Raw genomic sequence first — 21,648 nt, forward strand, 5'->3', positions numbered from 1 at the left:
TGAGATCACCATATCAATTTTTATTGTGAATGTGCCACGCACTATTGCCCACGTTATTCCACAATCATAAAGATTACCCGGAGAGAATGGTTAAACATTCTGAATCATCTTTTCAATAAGAAATACAAATAAACAAAATAATATTAAACGGCTCACATTACACCACACTGCAAATCAGTTAAAGTATCCATACCGCATGTTAATGTAGTCTAAGGACATTGCTCAAAAAATAAAAAAATAAACGCATTATTTTCATTGAACACAAAGTACTGTATTATCTGCCAGGGCTCGTGAGAGGATAACCAGATCGAATGGATTGTGAGTACGGGCAGTGGAATGATTGCTGCAAGAAATTGGTGAAGGAATGTTCATGCCCCAATAGGCCAAAGCCGATGTTATAATTAATTATTTCTACCTTTTGACAATGATTAAATTATACGTATAAATACATTTAAAACATAACACCACAATACATATATAGTCACAAGTATGTGCGTAGCAGCGTAATGTTACAGTTACGCGTTCAGCTTTGTCTATTAAAGATACTTTTCCTAAAAATGTTAAATGTCTTAGCCATGTTGTTTATTCACATTGTTCAACAAAAACAGCTTGCACCACAGCAACATGTGCTTAAATGTTTTAAATATATATGTGTGAAACATGGCCCAGATACCAACGTGTATTAACAAAATAAAAAACAATACCGTACACTAACCCGATTCCCGAGAAGACTACCCCTGATGAAGCTCAAAGCAGTTTGAGCGGAACGTCGAAGTTAAATTCAACAACGAACAATCGTAAGTCACCAGCGTGGTTCATTGTTAAGAATATGATCGGTACATCGATTGGCATGTATTCATATTTGTTGACGCATACATTTAAACACCGAGAAAGCTTTTGCAAAAAATATATATTTGGCTATATATGTTGAGCACAATATTGGTCAGTGGCTGTGGACTTTCCGTGCTTTCTCTTGACTTCAGTGTCAAACTCCCACCAGAGATTATCTGTTTATAGTAATAGGTTTTTACCCTTTTATCTGGCACCAAAACTGACACTTTTATACAAGGGATCATGTTTGCAATAACCACAACACAAGCAGTCAAAATGCAAACAAAAAGAGACAACTCTGATAATGATATGCACTGTCCTTGAAATTGATTGGTCCAAACCCGAGACGGCTTTTCTAAGAGCCTAGTCTCCACTGGTGTTGGACCAGATGGCACCATAAGGCGTACTACTCAAAAACAGTGCACTATCAGAGTATGAGAGCTCGGGGTAAGCATTTCCATTAAGAGACCTCCTTTGCCAGTAGTAAGATATAGTAATAGGTTTTTACCCTTTTATCTGGCACCAAAACTGGCATCTTTATGCTACTGACAAAAGAGGTCTCATAATGGAAGTGCTTACCCCGAGCCCTCAATACTCTGATAGTGCGCTGTTTTTGAGTTGTACGCCTTTTGGCGTCATCTGGTCCAACACCAGTGGAGACTAGGCTCTAAGAAAAGCCGTCTCGGGTGTGGACCAATCAATTTCAAGGACAGTGCATATCATTATCAGAGTTGTCTCTTTTTGTTTGCATTTTGACTGCTTGTGTTGTGGTTATTGCAAACATGATCCCTTGTATAAAGGTGTCAGTTTTGGTGCCATATAAAAGGGTAAAAACCTATTACTATATCTTGCTACTGGCAAAGGAGGTCTCTTAATATTATCTGTTTAGTTAACTCGAACTGTTCAGTATGAGACTTAAATAAATTCAGAACTATAGCCTGGTTGTTTGCGTGAAACGAATGAACTTTTCGGCAATAATCTTGGAGGCCAAATTCAAAGAAATTAGATTTTCACATTTTCACAGATTACCTGTGCCAAATTTGAGCTCTCTCGTCTTTCTCGAACCTCATGAGAATCCATGTCACTGATGATCATTTATGTGTTCGAAAGCAAGTGCTAATTCCCAGTCTCTTGTCAATCCACTGCTGGATGAAGCGCTGCCCCACATGCTATGTCTATCATGGGGGTTGTGTGAACATACTTCCCCCACAACTGATTATTGGTAGCGATCATTATTAAAGAGGGGAGGCCACGACCAGCTTGGATATAACTCGCTAATGACGTTAGCCGGGGCGGGGAATCAACCACAGGTCACCAGGTTCGTAGTCTATTGTACTCACCACTGCACCACCGCTCTTCACATGTATTAAGTAATTTAAACGTAAATCCATAGACTGCAAGAGCAAGTTTACCGAGGCCAGCTCTCTCGTCCTTGTAGAACAGCACGATCATTTACTTGTGTGTGTGTATGTGTGCAACTGTGTAAGAGCTACCCCATCAACACCGCACAGGACAGTGATGCTAGTCAGGGGTCCAGACACAGTGGAAGTTAGATTGCAGATGGGGATCGGGGAGTTTCAAGCCCCACTTCATCAACGCGGCATTTTATGCTTCGATTATACTAAATATATGCGACTATTGGTTTCTGACCCCGAAGCCAGCGATTCCTTATGCATTTTAGGGTACTGTCATCAGTATCAATGACGTCACATTGTTAAAGGCAGGAAAAAAAAACACGCAAACTGAAAAACACTGACTTGTACCCAATAATATCATTAGACCTCCTTTGCCAATACCAAAATATAATAATAGAGTTTTTCCCCTTTCTTCTGGCAACAAAACTGAAACACAATACCTGCAGTCAAAATGAAAACAAAAAAACATACTATGATAATATATACATTGTCTTTGAAACTGATTGGTCCACACCAAGGGACGGCTTTCTTTTGAGCCTCGACCCAATTGGTGCTTGACCAGATGACGTCATCTGCTGACGTTTATTGCTCGACCAGATGACGTCATCTGGTCATCTGCTAGACCAGATGATGTCATCTGGTCGAGCACCCATTGGGTCGAGGCTCAAAAGAAAGCGGTCCCTTGGTATGGACCAATCAGTTTCAAGGACAATGCATATATTATCATAGTATGTTTTTTGTTTGCATTTTGACTACAGGTATTGTGGTTAATGCAGACATGAATCCTTGTAAAAAAAAGGTTTCAGTTTTGTTGCCAGAAAAAAGGGGAAAACCCTATTATTGTACCCAATAATGTTTTGGGAATCTCTTGTCCTTATCTAAAAACGCTGAGAGGGTTGGGACACCCGCGACACTCACAGTGACAGCACCCCTGGCTCAATAGCGACTCTGCACGTGTGGGTTTGGGCAGTGGTCGGCAACCAAAATTCGGTTTAAAAAAACTCCATATTTTAAGGAGCCGCAATGCACGTGAATACGAGACGTTCATTGATAAATAACGTCACGAAGCAGTCCTTAAAGATCCGCAGGTTGCCAACCCCTGGGCTAAGGGATTCAGGGACCCGAACCCACTGATTGAGAATCCCAAAGCTTGGCTAAAGGCAAGCTGTGGGAATTAAAGAACAACACAGCAAATGCGTCTAAAATAACATTTAGGAAGCAAATTACAAAATAAAGAAACATTTCTGGGCTAATACACATTCTTGTAGACCAAACTGGCTCAAGGCCACATTTTGCATACGTTTAACAGCACAGTGACCAATTTTCTGAATCCATCTTTCATGACAAGATTACATTTTATAAAGCATAATATTTTCAGATGTAAACATTGCTACTGCCCACATGCACTTTAAATGTTGACGAAATTACATGCACGATATTGCACGGGATTTGAAAACAAGTCTGTTTTTATGTGCTTTTGAGCAACAATTCCAAAGGCAGTGGAGGATGACATTTATTTTTTCCAACTCCTAAAACCGATGAAAATATAATTCCACCCCATGTCTGAATAATTTCCAAAGTCTCACGTAATACAACCTGTATGGGTATGAAGAGATAATAACTCAACACTTTGTATTATAATGTTGACTTTAGTGATTATTTCCACTTTGATCATGTTTCCCTTTAATTAAGCCTGGACTCAACACTGATACATACATCACAGGTAAAATATATAGTTAAATACTTGGTAATTCGACAAAATGCATCAACTATATTGTATTCCTATGATAATGTCTTAATGTTCAAGTGTCTTTACCAAATATGCACCAAGTACCATTCAGCATGTACACGTACAGCCACGTCAATGCCCTGCTGGAAGAGGGGTGTCTCCATGCCGTGCGGGGGGTCGTGGGAAGTTATTTGGTCATACTTCACCACGCTGAAAAGTGTGTTTATGAAGAGGCCTTCCCTCAGCTTTAATATAAAAATAAATTCTACAAAGTCAAAATATGTATCAACAAGGATTGTTATTAGCCACTGTTTACATTCAGCAGATTATATATCGCTACAGGAGGCAATTATATCACGGGACCTTTTTTGTCAGTATCAAAGTATGAAAAATAATGATAGGGGCTTTACCCTTTCTGGCAATAAAACAGTTGTGTTGAGATGTTCAAACACCAAATATAAACTTGATTTGGCGCTTTCGCGACTGCAGTAATTACTCTTTGGTTTTTCGGTAAAGTCACGTAGAAATAAGAAATAATAAAATTACATAATAGCATACTACATAATAGCATACGACGTTTCGATTGCAACGCAAGCGATCATCATCAGGCACAGAAGAGCTAAATTTAAGAGAGGAAGCGCAGAACCGTAGACATATATACAGACACCTAAGTAGAGGGAGTTAACACAGAGACACAAAGAGAGACACACGTATGGGACACAGAGAGACAGGGTCTCTGTGCCGAGGCCTTAGCATGTAGGGGAGACAAAGAGAGATGGAGAAGCACACTCTCTGTGTCCCATACGTTGTCTCTCTTTGTCTCTGTGTTAACTCCCTACACTTGGGTATCTGTATATATGTCTACGGTTCTGCGTTTCCTCTCTCTCTTAAATTTAGCTCTTCTGTGCCTGATGATGATTGCTTGCGTTGCAATCGAAACGTCGTATGCTATTATGTAGTATGCTATTATGTAATTTTATTATTTCTTATTTCTACGTGACTTTACCGAAAAACCAAAGAGTAATTCCTGCAGTCGCGAAAGCGCCAAATCAAGTTTGAACCACCTCTACGTGGAGGTATCAAGTATGTGTCTTTGTGTTGTCTCTGCTTGTGTGCCTGCCTTTGTGTCTCCGTGTATGTGTCTTGTATCCCTCTCAAATGTCACACTTAACTTGGGTTTGTCTCTGTTGTGTGTCTGTCTTTGTGTCTCCGTGTATGTCTTGTCTCCCTCTCAAATGTCACACTTAACTTGGGTTTGTCTCTGTTGTTGTCTCTACTTGTGTGCCTACCTTTGTGTCTCTGTGTATGTGTCTTGTCTCCCTCTCAAATGTCACACTTAACTTGGGTTTGTCTCTGTTGTGGTCTCTACTTGTGTGTCTGCCTTTGTGTCTCTGTGTATGTGTCTTGTCTCTCTCCGCAGTTCCTGTGTACATGCTAATCTTTGTCCCCCCCCCCCCGCGCTACCCCACGTTCCCTTTGTACATGCTAATGTGTGCCCCTCCCCACGCTACTTTGCGGTCCCCTTTCTCCGCAGTACCTGAGTCAGTCCCTTTGTACATGCTAATTTCTATCCCTTTATCTCTCAAGTCCCCGCCCCCCCTCTCCCTCTATTTAAGGCTTCAGCACAGAGACACTGTTTCACTGTGTCCCATATGTGTGTCTCTCTCTGTATGTCTCTGTGCTAACTCTCTCTCTGCTTAGATGTCTATATATGTGTCTGCGATCTGTATTCTATCACTCCCTTAAATTTAGCAATCCTTAGAGGAACGTATTCAGCCAGGTAGAGTGTTGACTGTTATGTTGGCCGGCTATCTACGCTGTATTGTTTTATATTCCTCTCTGTGTCTCTGCTTCTTCTCTCTCTACTTGTATGTCTGTCTTTGTGTCTCCGTATGTGTGTCTTATCTCTCTCTCAAATTTCACACTTAACTTATAGTTTAGCAATCATTGAAATAACGTAATCAACCAGACCATGCGTCAATTGTGTTTTGACCGACCCTCTGTGTTGCATCATATTGTTTCCAAATTTTGCTAAATCTTTATCGATTTAGTGTGCTTCTCCATCTCTCTTTGTCTCCCCTACATGCTAAGGCCTCGGCACAGAGACCCTGTCTCTCTGTGTCCCATACGTGTGTCTCTCTTTGTGTCTCTGTGTTAACTCCCTACACTTAGGTGTCTGTATATATGTCTACGGTTCTGCGTTTCCTCTCGCTCTTAAATTTAGCTCTTCTGTGCCTGATGATGATTGCTTGCGTTGCAATCGAAACGTCGTATGCTATTATGTAGTATGCTATTATGCAATTTTATTATTTCTTATTTCTACGTGACTTTACCGAAAAACCAAAGACCAAATATAAACCTTTTGCAAGGAATCGAGTTACTGCATTCACCACACGTACTTGTGGTGAACATACAAACAGTACAAAGACAATGCACGTATCACAGCATTCATAGCTTGGGGTGAGGAGCTGCTCACACCCTGCACTGTCTTTGTGCTGTTCGCCTCTTGGCGATCTCTGGTCTGACCCCGGCGAGACAAGGCCATGAAGAATGCTGTCTCTGGTGTAGGCCAATCGGTTTCAAAGATAATGCACATAATATTTATCAGAGTTTGTTTGCATGTTCAACATAAGTACTGTGTGTGGTTAATACAGACTTTATTTCCTTGTAAAAGGTATCTCTTTGGTGTTTGAACATCTTAACACAACTGTTTAATATAATAATAGGGGGTTTTCCCCTTTTTTTCTGGCAACAAAACTGAAACCTTTTTACGAGGATTCATGTCCGCATTAACCACTATACCTGCAGTCAAAATGCAAAAAAAAACACTATAATATATGCATTGTCCTTGAAACTGATTGGTCCACACCTGTTTTATTGCTTGCGTTGCAGTCAAAACGTCGTGAGAATTTTATTGTTTTATATTTTTATTATTTTATTGTTTCCCTTCTACGTGACTTTAGCGAAAGAACCAAGAATAAGAATATCTTAACGCCTGTTTTATTGCCAGAAAGGGTAGAACCCATTCTTATTTTTCGGGCATTTATAATCCCTCGCGATTGACCCCAAATACACAGCCTCTCAGCCCAGGTCAAAAACAAAAACGAACCGTAATCAATGCAACGCACTCACACATTGCATGTAAATCCGATCTTTGGCACAGTTATCATGTGTATAGGCGGTGAAACTGCACAGTCGCTCACATGGCAGTGGTGCCCAGATTCCGGGTTACAAGAAAAATGGAAGGGGCTCATGCCAACCAGACGATGCCACCGAATTTAGAATATTTAATTTACAATATAAACACAACTCACTATATATCTGTGGAACAAATGACCACAGCTATATAGTGAGGTCCCTGTAGACAAGATTGTCACCCTTTTTCCTTTCCAAAGACCAAACTCAGGCATTTTCAGTCGGCCTAGGTCTATCAAGACTGTGCAGTGCACTGTTACATACCAGTCGACCCTTATTCTTGTACAGGGAAAAAGAGTTTTCATGCCCCATACGGCCTATAGCCGTTTCAATACGGGCAACATTTTTTTACATTTGTGTTTCTCCCTTGTGATGGTACTTTCTAGGATGAACGATGAGATGTATAAGGGCACGGCATGACCAATATGGTCTGAATTGGTCTGTAATAAAGTAGGCACTGATAAGGGGTTGACAGGTATGTGGTCATGAGGCTAAAGTTAAGCTAATGTACATAATAAGGCCCAAGCTGTGGGCATTCGCCCAATATGCATAATACACTACATACATTATGTACATTAGTCTCATTTACGACAACAATTTAACACGACGCCACCAGATCTCGGTAAAAATCAATCCCTGCCACCTGACAACAGATACCAATTTCCCGGACTCTCTGAGTCAAACCCAGCTCATACCCGAGTCAAACCTGGAAAGGTGTGCACACTGGGTCCCTACTTCTAGGGGTTACCAACGTTCACCGTGAGGTTCGTATAGAGTGGATAGAGGGTTTTTTCCACCAGCGAGTACTGAAGTGAGTTGATGCCATCTTTCCACATCGTGCTTCTGGTTGACTGAATCAAGTTGAACCTACACACACGCAGCACACGCACAGCACACGCAAAGGCAAAGATTCGCCATGCAACTTACAAAGGCGGTTGTGGAAAGTCCTGCAAGCACCTATGAAGGCCCGAATGGCACATGAGCATGTGGGTGTGGCCAGAACCTCGCACCGGCCACCTTTGGCTGTCGAGTGCCAGTGCATACACAATGTATTAGATACTAATTTAGGACTACATCAACCGAGTGGAGGTTAATGACCAGTCAGCATAGTCATCACCACTGTTAGACATAGTTTGGTATTGAACCCGGGTGACTGGGTTTACAGCGCAGTCCACTAAACACGGTGCCGTTCCTCATAGAAAACACACACACACAAAATATAAATACAACAAACCTATGACCGCATCACCAAGAATTAGAGGCCGACCGAAATTCGTTTTCGGCGTCGAAAGTTGGCAAATGGCCTCTTTCGGCATCGTTTCGGTTTCGGCCAAAAGTAAATTTTTAACTTTCGGGTTCGGCCAAAACCAGAAATTCAGCTTTGGTCGGCCTCCACCGAGAATGCATGCTCCTGATTTCATCAGAACTCAGAAGCAAAGCAGGCTTGAGCCCGGATAGTGATTAACAGGCGTTACAGGTTGCGTTGTGGGCAGCAAATGAAAGTGTATCAAAATCCATTGTACTGTATGTACGTCTATGCTTCAAGAAAATCTTTGACGAGGGACACCAAGACACATCAGGCAGAGATGCAGCATTGCATTCTTCTGCCATCTACTGCCCTCTATTGACAACCTTCAGGGCTAACAAATGGAATGTTTAAAATATTGCTGGCTTGCGCTCAATCCTATAGACAGCGCCACTGGTCTCGTGTTGATGCCACGAAGAACTACATACAGTCCTCGACTTACGAACCAGCTTCCATGAGAAATATATATTTGAAACATCGACTTAAAACTTGCGAATTGAACAGCGGCACTATTTTGTTTCGCGATATGTAATGGGTCAACCTCGTGCTGCAAGTGTTTGTGTGGGTGGGCATTTAAATATACGATACATTATTTCGTTCTGACTTACAAACGGGTCTCAGGAACTAACTGTGTTCACAAGTCGACGACTGCCCGTACTAGGGTATCAGCTAACATGGGTGAAGGGCGGAGGGAATATTTCACATCTTCAACAGAAAATTGGGATGCGAAAGAGCAGACCTGGTAGGTCAGGCCTCAACTGTGCAATTGCTGAGGAATCTGGCAGAAGTAAGCAAGCAAGGGTGATGATGTGTACTGTGGTAGCGTCAACGGCATTGCTTTCACGATGTCGAAACTTGGCCTCGGAGTGCCTCTCCAGCCACTTCGAGGCTTCTGAAGGTTGATGGTGGGACCCTGCTGTTCATTTGGGGGATTCTGCTGCCGTGACACCGGACTTGCAATCGACAAGTCACAAGTTCCATCTTCCAGTGCAGCAGTTGAAACAATGGGAATGCTTTTGTTTGTTTGCCCGGCCTCTCTGCTCCCAGCAGTGAAAATGCGTTCACCACAGTTAGCCGAGCTGCCGATCGCATGTGATAGAGTAAACTATAGGTACTCCCACCTTTTACAAGACATCCATCCAGCATTGAAGACATCGACCCTCTCGATACAACTCACTCTAGTGGAGGGCCTTCCATCAGCAGTGACATGAGACAGTAATTTAATGGGCTGCACCTTTACTGCTCATTATTGGAGCATGGGGAACACAGGATCACCCCGTTTAAAGCTTGCTATTGGCTATTTCTGATCGGTATATATCGTGGCTTCCTGGTCTAAAAGCAAGATGATTGTGTTACTTCACAAGGATCATAGGACTCCATACAATTCCATTTATTTGCCTCTCCTTTCTGCACATGCAACTGAACTGTGTTCACGCAAATGACCTCTGCTCACGCAACGCACGCCACGCGCTGAGCCGATGCTGGTCCAACTCACCTTTGTGGGTTCGGCTCATTGTTCTTGTCATTTGTGTGCCTTATCATCCGGCATCGGCCAATCTCGCCCGATGGTCGAGAGATGTGCATTCCAGCCAGAGACACTCTGGGGAGGCGGGGGGAAGGCAAAAGTGAAAAATGCAACTCCATCCTGCCTGCAACATCACAACATGGGTTGCGCCCTCTAGAGGTACAAACAACATTCACGGTTTAGAAAGGTATCACAATACGGCAAAACCTCGCCATTTCGGTATTTGATAATCGGGGATAATTCGGCACGGCTGCACTTTCCGCATTATATACAGTACGAGTAATTCGCCACGAGCCGAATTGCCGTACCGAATGGTCCCAATTTCGGTATACACGTGGAGCGACGCCGTGCAACACGACCAAAACGACTGAGTCTGGTCGCGGCGCGTGTGGTGAGCGTCAGTGCAAAACCGTTGTCGTTCGGGATTGACCTTGTTGATGCACTCTGTGCAAGCCAACACTCTCAGAACTGTCGTCTACACCTACATCAAGCGGTAATAGAATGGGACTGAAGAATAAATCCCGTATTCTATGAGAAAAATCCAAAGTTTTAGATAGCGTTGATGCAGGTGTGTTGATGCCTATAGCGTGTGAAAAGTTTGGAAACAAATTCGTTTTTTTTTAATTGCGGCAGAAGTTACTGGGGAGTACCATTGTACATAATTCAAGACCAGAGCCCCATATTTGTCGAATTAACAAGGGTTTACTGTAATAAAACTTTCACTTTATATAGCGTAATTCGTGCCAACAGCATCCCACAAGGCTGTACATTAACTATATAAAAGTACTAACTCCCACCTATGCGGTGGGCTATGTACGGCGCAGGAGAAGCCCAACACAACGCGCACATACATACCAAGCAAAATCTCAAAATTAATACAAAAAATTAAGAAATGGCACCAAAACCTAAAACAAACGATGCCTTAAGAGAGGAGCACTATGAGCAGGGTGTGATTTGAAAGTGGAGAGGGGTCCCGAAGAAAAATATGGTCATGGGAAATTGGAAATTGTCCAATGAGAGGAGTCCTAAATATGTTTTAACATACCAGTGAATACACCCAATCACTGTACTCTATGTTTTCGTGTTGGTGATCTAGGTAACTTCAAGTGAGAGGAGTCCAGATATATTTTGAGTTCTCACCTGGTTCAACAAACAAACTAGAATTGTAACTACACTATACATTAATCAGTAAAAGACATACATTTCCCCTTTAGATGTATTTCTAACGAGCAGCCCAAATGTCCTTTGGATATGACCGTTTGCCTCAGGACATAGCGTCCTGCCAACCAGAAAAAAAGTTTTCAAATTCTTCCCAGCGAGCACACCGTGCAATGTCGAGGCTGCAGGTATTTCCACCACTCGTGGCATACATGAAGCTCATGCGCCTTGATCCAATTGGTTTTGGCAACCTGCACCCAGTTGTGTAACCGGTGGTTGGTTGCGCCCTGGTGGTCACTGGGCAGCACCGAGCTCGCGGACAAGTTGCTCAGGCCCTTCTGCTTCATTTACAGAAGTCTGCATTGGTGACTAGTTCCTTCCAGCGAGCACGCCGCACGATGTTCGAGGTTGCCAATCAGAGGAGTCGTTACCTCCAGGTAGCCAGACTGCTCATATCGTCGAAGTAGCTCGGTACACTCAGCATCAAGACTCGGGGCATAGATGGCATAAACACCACGTGGTAAGGTCTTTGTGGCTGGCAGTATTACGTCTTTTTGTTTCCTTATTATTTTCACGATCCTTCGTGTAATATTTGCACACGATCTTTTTATTTTATTTTAGATACCATAGCACTGGTCGCGCATTTGCACGGGATCCATGGCCGGGGTGGAGGGTGGGTAGGTAGGTTGGGTAGGCGTGACGTCTGTGCTATGCACGTGTAATGTAGCTCTCAGAGACACCGTCTTGTCTTTCTGTATATTTATTATGGATAAAGTCTGCCGACACCTCAACGAGTAACCACGAGTGACTATATACACTTGGGAAGTTAGACGACTCTATTCTGAGACAACATAGCCTCTAGCCTCAAGATAACTCGAAGACGATGGAGACGACCCGTTCCAAGGCGACAACGACGGCGATTCCCCACAACAACAGCCCCCAGGTCCGGTTCGCACCTCGCCCGATCCGGCCTCGCCCCTATTCTAGAATTCTGCTCACCGCACCAGCCGCCTCTGTCAATCTCCACCCATTATGACACTTTCCCCCCATTGGATCCCGTGCTCCCCCTCACGTGACCCTGTCAACGCTCGTCCCATCAATTATCATTAGCACGTCCATTAGTAACCATGGTCCACACTGTCCCTCTATCGCTCTGTACTGTCTTTACATATGTGTAAGGACAGTACGGGGTGATGTAGGGACAGTACGGCTCCCCGTGGCCATGGTTACGAATTAACGTAACGGGAACAGACAGGGTCACGTTAGGGTAATGTGGGACCTAAGTGGTCGCTAATAATGATTGATGCCACAAGCTTTGACAGGGTCATCCGAGGGAAAGCAGGGGACCTAACGGTCGTAAATTGTAATAAGGGCAAACACAGACAGGGCCAGGCGCGGTGAGATGGTTCGGGAATGGGGGCGGGGCTGGGTCGCGAGGGGGATAAAAGCCGCCGTGAACCGGGGCTCTGGGCTGCTGTTGTGGGGGAACTGCCGTCGCCGTCGTCACCTTGGAGCGAGTCGTCTTCATCATCCTGGAGTGGACACTTGGTAGTCTTGAAAGGCTAGAGTTGTGTTGTCTCAGAAGAGAGTTATCTAGGTTAAATATTGATTTGAAGCTTTCGTGACTGCAGGAATCCATACTCTTTGGTTCTTTCGGTAAAGTCACGTAGGTATAAAAATTATTAAAATAAATCACGACGTTTCGGGCGCAACACAAGCGTCTGTCATCAGGTGGGAAAGCTTTGGTCTGCTGCTGAGGCAGACTGCTTTAAAACGTTTGAAATGGGTGTAGCCCAGGGGTCATAAAGAAGTGACCGGGGTACTGATGTTAATGTGAGAAATTAGCATGTAACTGAAAGATAGGAGAGCGGCCTCCACGACGAGGGCACGGAAGTGGCTATGTGAATGTGAGAGATTAGCGTGATGTTAATGTGAGAGATTAGCATGTTAATGTAAAATCGAAGAGTGATGCAATCCAAAGGCATGAGAGTAACCCAAAGGGTGCAAACCAAAGGGCATGTGAGTATGAGATTGCAATGCAAAGGACATGTGAGCATGAGAGATCTAAGTTACCCAAGTGTATATAGTCACTCGCGGTTACTCATTAAGTTATCAGTGAGTCGGCGGACTTTATTCATAATAAATATACATATAACTGAACAAGACGGCGTCTCTGAGAGCTACATTACACATGGACCCGGTTCAATGTTGCGAGATGCCGATGACGGTGTCGCGCAGATATGCGCGGTAATGTCATTACTGTGCACGCACACTTTAGTAGTAGCCAGTCAGGAATCCAGCCAGGAGGGCAGCCAGTCAACAAAACTTTTTTCTAATGTAGCATGATGTATAAAAAATAAAAGTGAAGCTGCCTTGGCATTATAAAACGAACTTTCATTTCATATGGTACCAAATAATACCAAAAGGCCGAGGCAATTAAATATTTTATTTATGGGACACTATTTTTTTTCCCAGGGGTGTTACTTAACTCCGCGACTGGGGTAACCACTCAATTCGAAATCAGTGGAGCTACTCCGCGATGTCGAAACGCCAAACATTAGCATAAAAAAAGAAAATTCAACTTTGAATAGTGCATCCTGTACAGCTCGTCGAGAAGAGTCGTTTGCCGCATCGCCAACCATCAACAGACTAAAAATGACTATCATGGACATTATGCGAGAGCCGGGGTACCGCCTTAAGGTTCATATGCAGCTATGTCCTCGTCGTGTCCTCCGCAAGTACCCAGTCATGTTGGCTATGTCTGGGGAAACCGAAGCTGCAGCTAGCTGGCCGAATCGTCATGATCCTGGCCGACACCTGACTATAGTCACACCAGTTACACCTCCTGCCCAGTGCTTAGGCTCCAGGGCTGTGGGGCCAGCACTCCGTGTTCTTCAGCTTAAAGTGGAAGGACTATCAGAAGCTAAACGTGATGTCATTTATTAAGTAGCCACTTCACACAATATCGACATTGTCTGCTTACAGGAGACACGTTTCTGACGACCAAGCAGGGAGTTTCAAGATAGCTGAATATGACCTTGTCTGTTGCTCACTGCACCCACAATATGGCTATGCAATGTATGTAAAATGTGAACTGGTTGATGTCGAACCGCTGCCGACCTCTGTTGTCTGCGCATTGCCTCTTATACTGTCTGCAATGTATATAAACCCCCAAATGACTCATGGGGTATACCAGTCAGTCTACCCAGGTGTCAGCATTCTGCAATATACGCTGGAGTTTTAACAGCCACCATACAGAGTGGCAATATGCAGTGTCTGATGGCAATGGCGAGGCGCTTGTGGAGTGAGCATCACAGTACGATTTTCACTTGGTACACGACCCTAAACAGCATGGCACCTTCCACCTGGCCAGGCAGAAACGTGTCAGGGTATGCCAGGCGAGCTGAATGCCCTGCACGTGCCGGAGGAGGAGGCTGCAAAATGGCTCTGTGGCTATGTGGGCTGACGTTCGCTTAAATAACATGTATTTATCTAGAAATATGGTCAATGTATCTGGTGATTTGACTGTGGGAAGTCGCGTCAAAGAGCTATTCGCTAAATAAATAAAAACGAGTTCTTTTTGCAGTATGTACTTTTTCTAAATGGCCAGCATGTCCAGATTTATCTTCTCCAGTCTGATCCAGTCTGATCCAGTTTCTTCAGTCACAGCCAGTGCCCTCAGTCATAACCAGCTTCTCCAGTCACAACCAGTTTCTTCAGCCGTAAACACTTTTTTTAACCCAACTCCAATTTCACACAGAATTCAAGGTCAGCATTATCGACTATCGAGGCAGTCCTTGACTTATGCACATCCGCATTTACGAACCAGGTTCCACGAGAAATAAATTTTTTAACATAGAGTTAAAACGCGAACTCTCACGTGAACTGCGGAACTATTTTGTTGAGCGGCGCGATCCTCCGCAAGATGTAATGAGTCAGCCTCGCGCTGCGAGTGTGTGTGTGCACGCATGTGTGTGCGTGTGCGTCCGGCAAAAACAACCCCCTACCATCTCGTTGGTGCCAGACGGCAACGCTGTGGTGGGCAATGTCGTGGGGGGAGGGCCAATTCCGATTGGCCATTCACCTCATGGCATTTTTAACCACCAGTGGCCAAATGGGGGGCTCTGGATGGGTGCGAGGGGCTAGTAACCCCTCCACCTTCATATCATTACCACAAAACCACGATTAAAAAATTTAATGAAGCTTGTGCCGGAGGCCCCGGGAGGACAGGCGTCTATGACGTCTCCTAGCCAAACCACATTTGGCGGAGCCAGGAGACTGAATCCTTACCCTCGGGGCTCCTCCAGAAACAACAAAAAACCACTACGGGTGGCCATGTGGAATGTTCGAACGCTCACTGCGGAGGAGAGGCTGCCACTCTGTTGGGAGCTGGACCATCAAACAGCAGTTCTCCTGCTGTATCTGTTCCACGTGAAGACGGTCACTTGTGTTGTGATCGAAACGTTGTGATTTAATTTATTGTATTTTATACCTACGTGACTTTACCGAAAGAACCAAAGAGAATTACCAACATGCTTTTCCGGCATCGGAAAAGCATGCCAGGCATGCTGAGGAGAGGCTTGCGGAGCCCCAATGTGGTTTCAAGAAAGGGCGGTCCTGCACAGATGCCATATTTTCTGTCTTTCTGCTACAGCAAAGGTGTAGGGAATTGCAACAAGACCTACATCTCTGCTCTATTGACCTGGTCAAGGCCTATGATACCATCAGTAGGCCTGAGCTCTGGGTTGTTCTTCGTGCTTTCGGGGTCCCTGACCCTCTGCTCGCGATCATTAAGGCCCTTCATGATGGTGAACAGGCCCAGGTAAAACTACATGACCGGGAGTTGGAGCCATTCCCTGTTCACCTTGGGGTGCGACAGGGATGTCCTCTGGCTCCCACATTATTTAACATCTATTTCGACCATGTAATTCGTGAAGCCTTCAATAGCTGTACCGGAGGAATTTCCATCTGGCACAGATACAATAGGGAGGCTGATCGATGCCCAGATGCGGTCAAGGAATAGCTCCCTATTGCTCAACCAATAGGGATGATCTAGTAATTGCTGCTCACTCAGAAGAGGAGTTGGAGGCGCTGCTGCTTAACCTGGAGCTTGCCACTTACCATCAGCCCCACCAAAACTAAACAGCTGCCTGGGTATTTTGTACCATCGGACACTCCACCCCCACAACTCCAAATTAGTGATGGGGAAGTTAAGGAGAGAGTGGAGAGTTTCCCATACCTGGGCAGTGAGCTCATGACCAGCTCTGGTTTGACAGCAGAGGTCTCACTCCGAATCAGTCGAGCGGCATTATCTTTTGATCGGTTGCATAACGCTGTGTGGAAGCTACCTGGTCTATCACTCCGCATGAAGCTTCAGATTTTCTCAGCCACAGGCATTCCCTCCCTTCTCTATACTTGCGAAACGTGAACCCCCCCTAATGGAACATCTTTGCCGGTTAGAAACATTTAGGCTGGCCTGACTACGATCCATCCTGGGTTTAACCAGGCTGGATTGAGTGAGGAGCTCACAAATCCTTGAAAGATCTGTACAAGCTCCCATCAGTGAGCTCCTCCAGCAGGCAAGGCTGCGTTGGCTGGGTCATGTAGCCCGCATGCCCAGCCACCGCATGCGTTAACAGCTTTTGTTTGGCCGGATCGAGGGGGCTAAACGGGCGCGGCACGGGCTAGAGAAGAGACGGAGTGATGTGGTACAGGAGGATGTGGAGCTGAGTGGACTGCCGATGACTGGTACCAGCAGTGTCAAGATCGGCCTCTGTGGAGGAGGCTCGTGAAGGACGCTACTGGGCAGTTGGAGGCAGTCACCCTCCAACAACAATGGAGAGTGGAGGAGAGACGCTCACAACAACGAGCGGAGCGCCAGGTAGCTAAAGCACAGCAAGTTGTCACAGTAGGGGGCACAGGTGGTGCATCAGCCAGTCATCTCAGTCAGTCGACCCGTGGCACCAGGGTCTGCCCTGTGATCTCGTGCCAGCGGGCGTTCGACACTTCGTGGCCTCAACGTGCACACAGCCTAGCACAAGCATCATGGTTGCATCACCGCCACTTCGTGGTGAATGGCGGTTGTTGTTGTGTGCGTGCGTGCCCCTGTGTGCGTCTTTGTGGGGAGAAGTAGTGCAATGGTTAGCGCGCTGTGCTACCAACCTGGCTACCCGCGATCGATTCTACCTCACGACCAACACCTGTGACGATTATCTGAATGGATTCTGGGCTTCCCCAGATCAACTCAGCCTCAAATGATTACCTGGTGTGGTGTGTAAACATCGCCACTGAAGAGTCAAAGATGGCCGGACGTGGTGCTAGCCACCCACCCCCTCATGTGCCATGCCAGCCTTCATAGGCACTACTCGCTAATAGTACTTGCCCCAACAGCCTGTGAAGGTTACACAGGACAGTTTACCCGAGTGCTGTATTCATTATGCCCTATTTACAGTATTGTTGTTACAATCTGTGTTGTTTATCACTGAGCTTATGTGCAACAGTGCAAGTACCAGTACTGAGTGTGTTTAAAAACTCTGCTTTAACTGCTGTAAATATAGGTGGTTCTTGTCATTCCTGTCTCTTACCACATCTACAATAAATAATACCATACTTGTGTTGTGGCCGAAACGTCGTGAGAATTTTATTGTTTTATTTTATTAGTTCATTCTCATTCTACGTGACTTTACCGAAAGAACCAAAGAAGATGAATACAATAATAATAACTGCATGTGTTTTTGCACAGTGGCAGATAAGCAAATTGTACCCACTTCATCAAATTCACATAAACCACTCCCCCATTCCCCAGACATTCTATTGAGCCCGCGTGATCATTTTCCACAGCTCATATTTCATCTATCTTTTTGTCATGAGACACGCAGCCCTAAGTGGCGATGCTACCCTGATTCATAATAAAACCTACTCGCACATCAAAACTGTAGATGGTGATTAAAAAAACCCCATGATAACAGACAAGAGTACCACAATGCACTTCTTCAGGAAAAGTGGATGTATTTTTGCACATGTACAAAATGGCTGGCATCCACAGCTTGGACCTTATATTTACATACCTGTCAGCCAGTACGGTTTGCCCATATTCTTGTCCTGGGAAAATTTCAGGTTCATATGGCGTACGGACGTTCCAATACGGGCTTTGTGGGATAAACGTTGAGATTTATAAGGGCACGGTGTGGCCAATGAGGTCTGAATTGGTCTGTCATAAAGTAGGCACTGGAAAGAGGTTGACAGGTATGTGTTCATAAGGCTAAAGTTAAGCTAATGTACATAATAAGGCCCAAGCTGTGGACATTCGCCCAATATGCATAATACACTACATACATTATGTACATTTGTCTCATTTACGACAACAATTACATAGATTACGTACACTGACGTGATGTACGTAATACTTTTTTTTATGAAACTACAACTTACGCATTTTTTCATCTTGTTTGAAACCAATCGTGTGCTGCATTCGCATGCGAATATGTTTGCTGGTACCAGTGTGCAAATATTCACAACGGACATGACAAAATTCTGTTTAGTTTGGCTCAAATAATTTGGCGATGTTGAGTTGGCAGTGGTGCACAAACACAAAAAATAAAAACTCACATTTGTCAACAACACTGTGGCCTTAAAAAAGTAAAAAGAAAATACACAACAGGTGGTGTTCTGGGACATTTCCCAAAACATTGTATCTTTTATATTTTCCCTTTTAAGACAACTCCACAGAGACGGTCTGCAAGCTTTAAGGACTTGGGACCCCACTGAAAAAGAGCCCTCCCATCTCAAAGGATTATGCGGGTAAATACTTTGAGGAGTAACAACTGTCAATAGGATCGTTGAGCAAACGTACTTAGACACTCGCCGTTTTCTGTCTGAAATCCTGCGGCCTTTTACTGGAAAAACCACCTTTGCAGTACTAAACTCTACTCGCCTGGTATCGACAATCAAGGGTATTTCGCTGTCCCCAGACGACCTGCTTGTCAGTTTTGATCTGGTTTCCTTATCACCAAAGTTCCTGTACCTGACACCATCGCAATCATTGAAGACTTGGTTCATCAAGGACTGCATACTGATGTACCCCCCCTGGTGAGACATTGCTTAACCAACACATACATCACCTGGAATGGAACTTTTTACAAACAAACTGAGGGCACCCCAATGGGCTCCCCCCTATCTCCGGTTGTAGCCAACGTTTTCATGGAGACATTTGAAACTGACGCCATCCAGACTGCCACTCTACGCCCGCCCTTATGGAAGAGGTACGTGGATGACACTTTTGTCATCTGGCCACATAGCTGGCCTGCTCTAGACCAATTCCTCGACCACATCAATTCCATACACCCAGCCATCAGATTTACCATGGAAGTCGAAAAAGATGGGAAGCTACTCTTTTTGGATGTCCTAATTAAAAGGAGACCTGATGGTTCAATGAGCCACTCTGTCTACAGGAAAGCTACCCATACGGATGCTTACTTAAAACCGGATTCCCACCACCATCCATCCCAGAAGAACTCCCTCATCAAGACTCTATACCATAGAGACCAATGCATTTCCGACCAGGAACACATTGCCAGTGAACTCAAGCACGTACACCAAGCTCTCAAGGCTAATGGTTACTCCGACTACACAATCCGCAAAGCCATCACTCCAGCCATGAAGAAGGATCCTCTTGAGGAGATCTCCAAAATCCTGAATAAACACAAGATCCAGGTCCGATTCAACACAGTACATAAAATCCGTGATCTGGTTCCATCTGTAAAACATGTGGTTCCAGACATATATTACCCGGGTGTCTACAAACGAAGTTGCCTCTGTGGTAGCAGCTACATTGGAGAAACGAAACGACATATCTCGGTCCGCATCCGTGAACATAAAGCAGACTTGAAACACGGTAGGACGAACACCTCAGACATGGCAGATCACTATTATAATTCAGTGGGCTCACATGACATTGACTTCTCCAAGACGGAGGTTCTCTGCAAGCCATCCGGCTACCATGAGAGATTCGTTCATGAGGCCATGCACATATACAAACATTGAGACAATTTCAACCGAGAAGATGGATTCTGGCTTAGTAACCATTGGAAAGACGTAAAAACCATTTCGGTTCTTAATTGACTGTATTTTACGGTGACTTTCAGACCGCAGTCCATTCACTGGCACTGCCTCTTAATACCTTTCACACGACGGTCAATGCTATGGTTTATAGCATGTTGTATAATAATAAATAGTATAATATTGTAATGTTTAACATAATTCATAAGGCAATATATAGTATCGTAATTGTATAGTGAATATACAGCAGTGTGGTATACAGTAGGGTTGGTAGAATAATACATAGTGTAATATCACAAGTCTAATATTTTACAGTCTAAAGTATAGGGTAGTGTATAGTAACGCATTGTATAATTCAAGGGTGGATTTGTCTATGGCAGTGTATATTATGGTGTATAGTCGTGTAATGTAGAAAAAAGTTTAGTTGGAGACATATCAATATAATGCATAATGTTAGAACTTACATTGGGCTGTGTATACGATATTATACAATGTAGTTTAGATTGGAAGGTATAACATTCTAATGTACAGTAGTCTAGTTTATAACATAGTTGTAACGCAACACAGGACAGAGTAGCGCATCGTGGCTGTTTCTCCCCCCTCCTCCGTTCCGAGCATAGATGGACTCGTCCGTCTGAACAAAGCTCGTCGCTTTCCGTGGTGCTAATGTTGAAAAGAAAAAAAACTGCCACCCATTTTTTCGCCATATGGCATTGTAATGTATAACGACTTATTGTTAGTAGCTCAGCTGATTGGAGAGTATATAGAGTTTATTGATAACATTGATGTAGTTTATATTTTAGTTTTTTTAATGTTCATAATAAAGGTTTTGGGTTAGATCGCGTTATTTATAAATGTGTCGTAACCCTCCACCACCCGACACGGCCAAACAGTAAAAAAATGTGTCACATTTACAAAGGACAAATAGTTCACTACTTTAGCCCACCGGTGTGTTGAAGAGTGAATCAACATAATTAAAAATTTGAGTACGACGTTTCGCTGGTAATTACATCCAGCTTCATCGGGCAATTCGCCAGAATGTTAAATTCCTCACTTGCTCCCGGTCTTAAATAAACGTGACACATTTTTTACTGTTTGGCCATGTCGGGTGGTGGAGGGTTATGACACATTTAAAAATAATGCGATCTAACCCAAAAACCTTACTTATGAATAATATTGGTCGCGAAAGCCTACATGTTAAACCGAGTTTTTTTATTAGTTTACTATATGGTATTCATATATAGTGTAGTGTATACCCAGTTACTTTATGTTAATAGCTCAACTTATTGAAGAATATATTGAGTACATTTATTATATTGATGTAGTTTATACTTATCGGTTTAAAGTATGATAGTTGGGGTAGTTGCAGTCCTTTAGCGTCCATATACTACATGCCTCTGTTGATATGTAAACTTTGACTTTAACACAGCTA

General features: G+C 44.0%; 1 protein-coding gene across 2 annotated transcripts in view; it reads right to left on the bottom strand.

Annotated features, from left to right (window-relative positions):
* The window catches only part of LOC116948919 (beta-1,4-galactosyltransferase 2-like), a 48,006-nt gene continuing 26,358 nt past the window's right edge, over positions 1-21,648 (bottom strand). For both annotated transcript variants that reach the window (XM_032966184.2, XM_032966185.2), the window contains 2 exons: positions 9,972-10,076; positions 1-8,037 (listed from right to left, as the gene is read on the bottom strand). In XM_032966184.2, the coding sequence (XP_032822075.1) occupies positions 7,908-8,037; positions 9,972-10,076 (235 nt within the window). In that variant the 3' untranslated portion in view covers positions 1-7,907. The remainder of the gene's footprint in view (positions 8,038-9,971; positions 10,077-21,648) is intronic.

The sequence above is a fragment of the Petromyzon marinus genome, chromosome 35, assembly GCF_048934315.1.
Source record: "Petromyzon marinus isolate PM22_M1 ecotype Great Lakes invasive population chromosome 35, UKy_Petmar_22M1.pri1.0, whole genome shotgun sequence".
Classification (NCBI taxonomy): domain Eukaryota; kingdom Metazoa; phylum Chordata; class Hyperoartia; order Petromyzontiformes; family Petromyzontidae; genus Petromyzon; species Petromyzon marinus.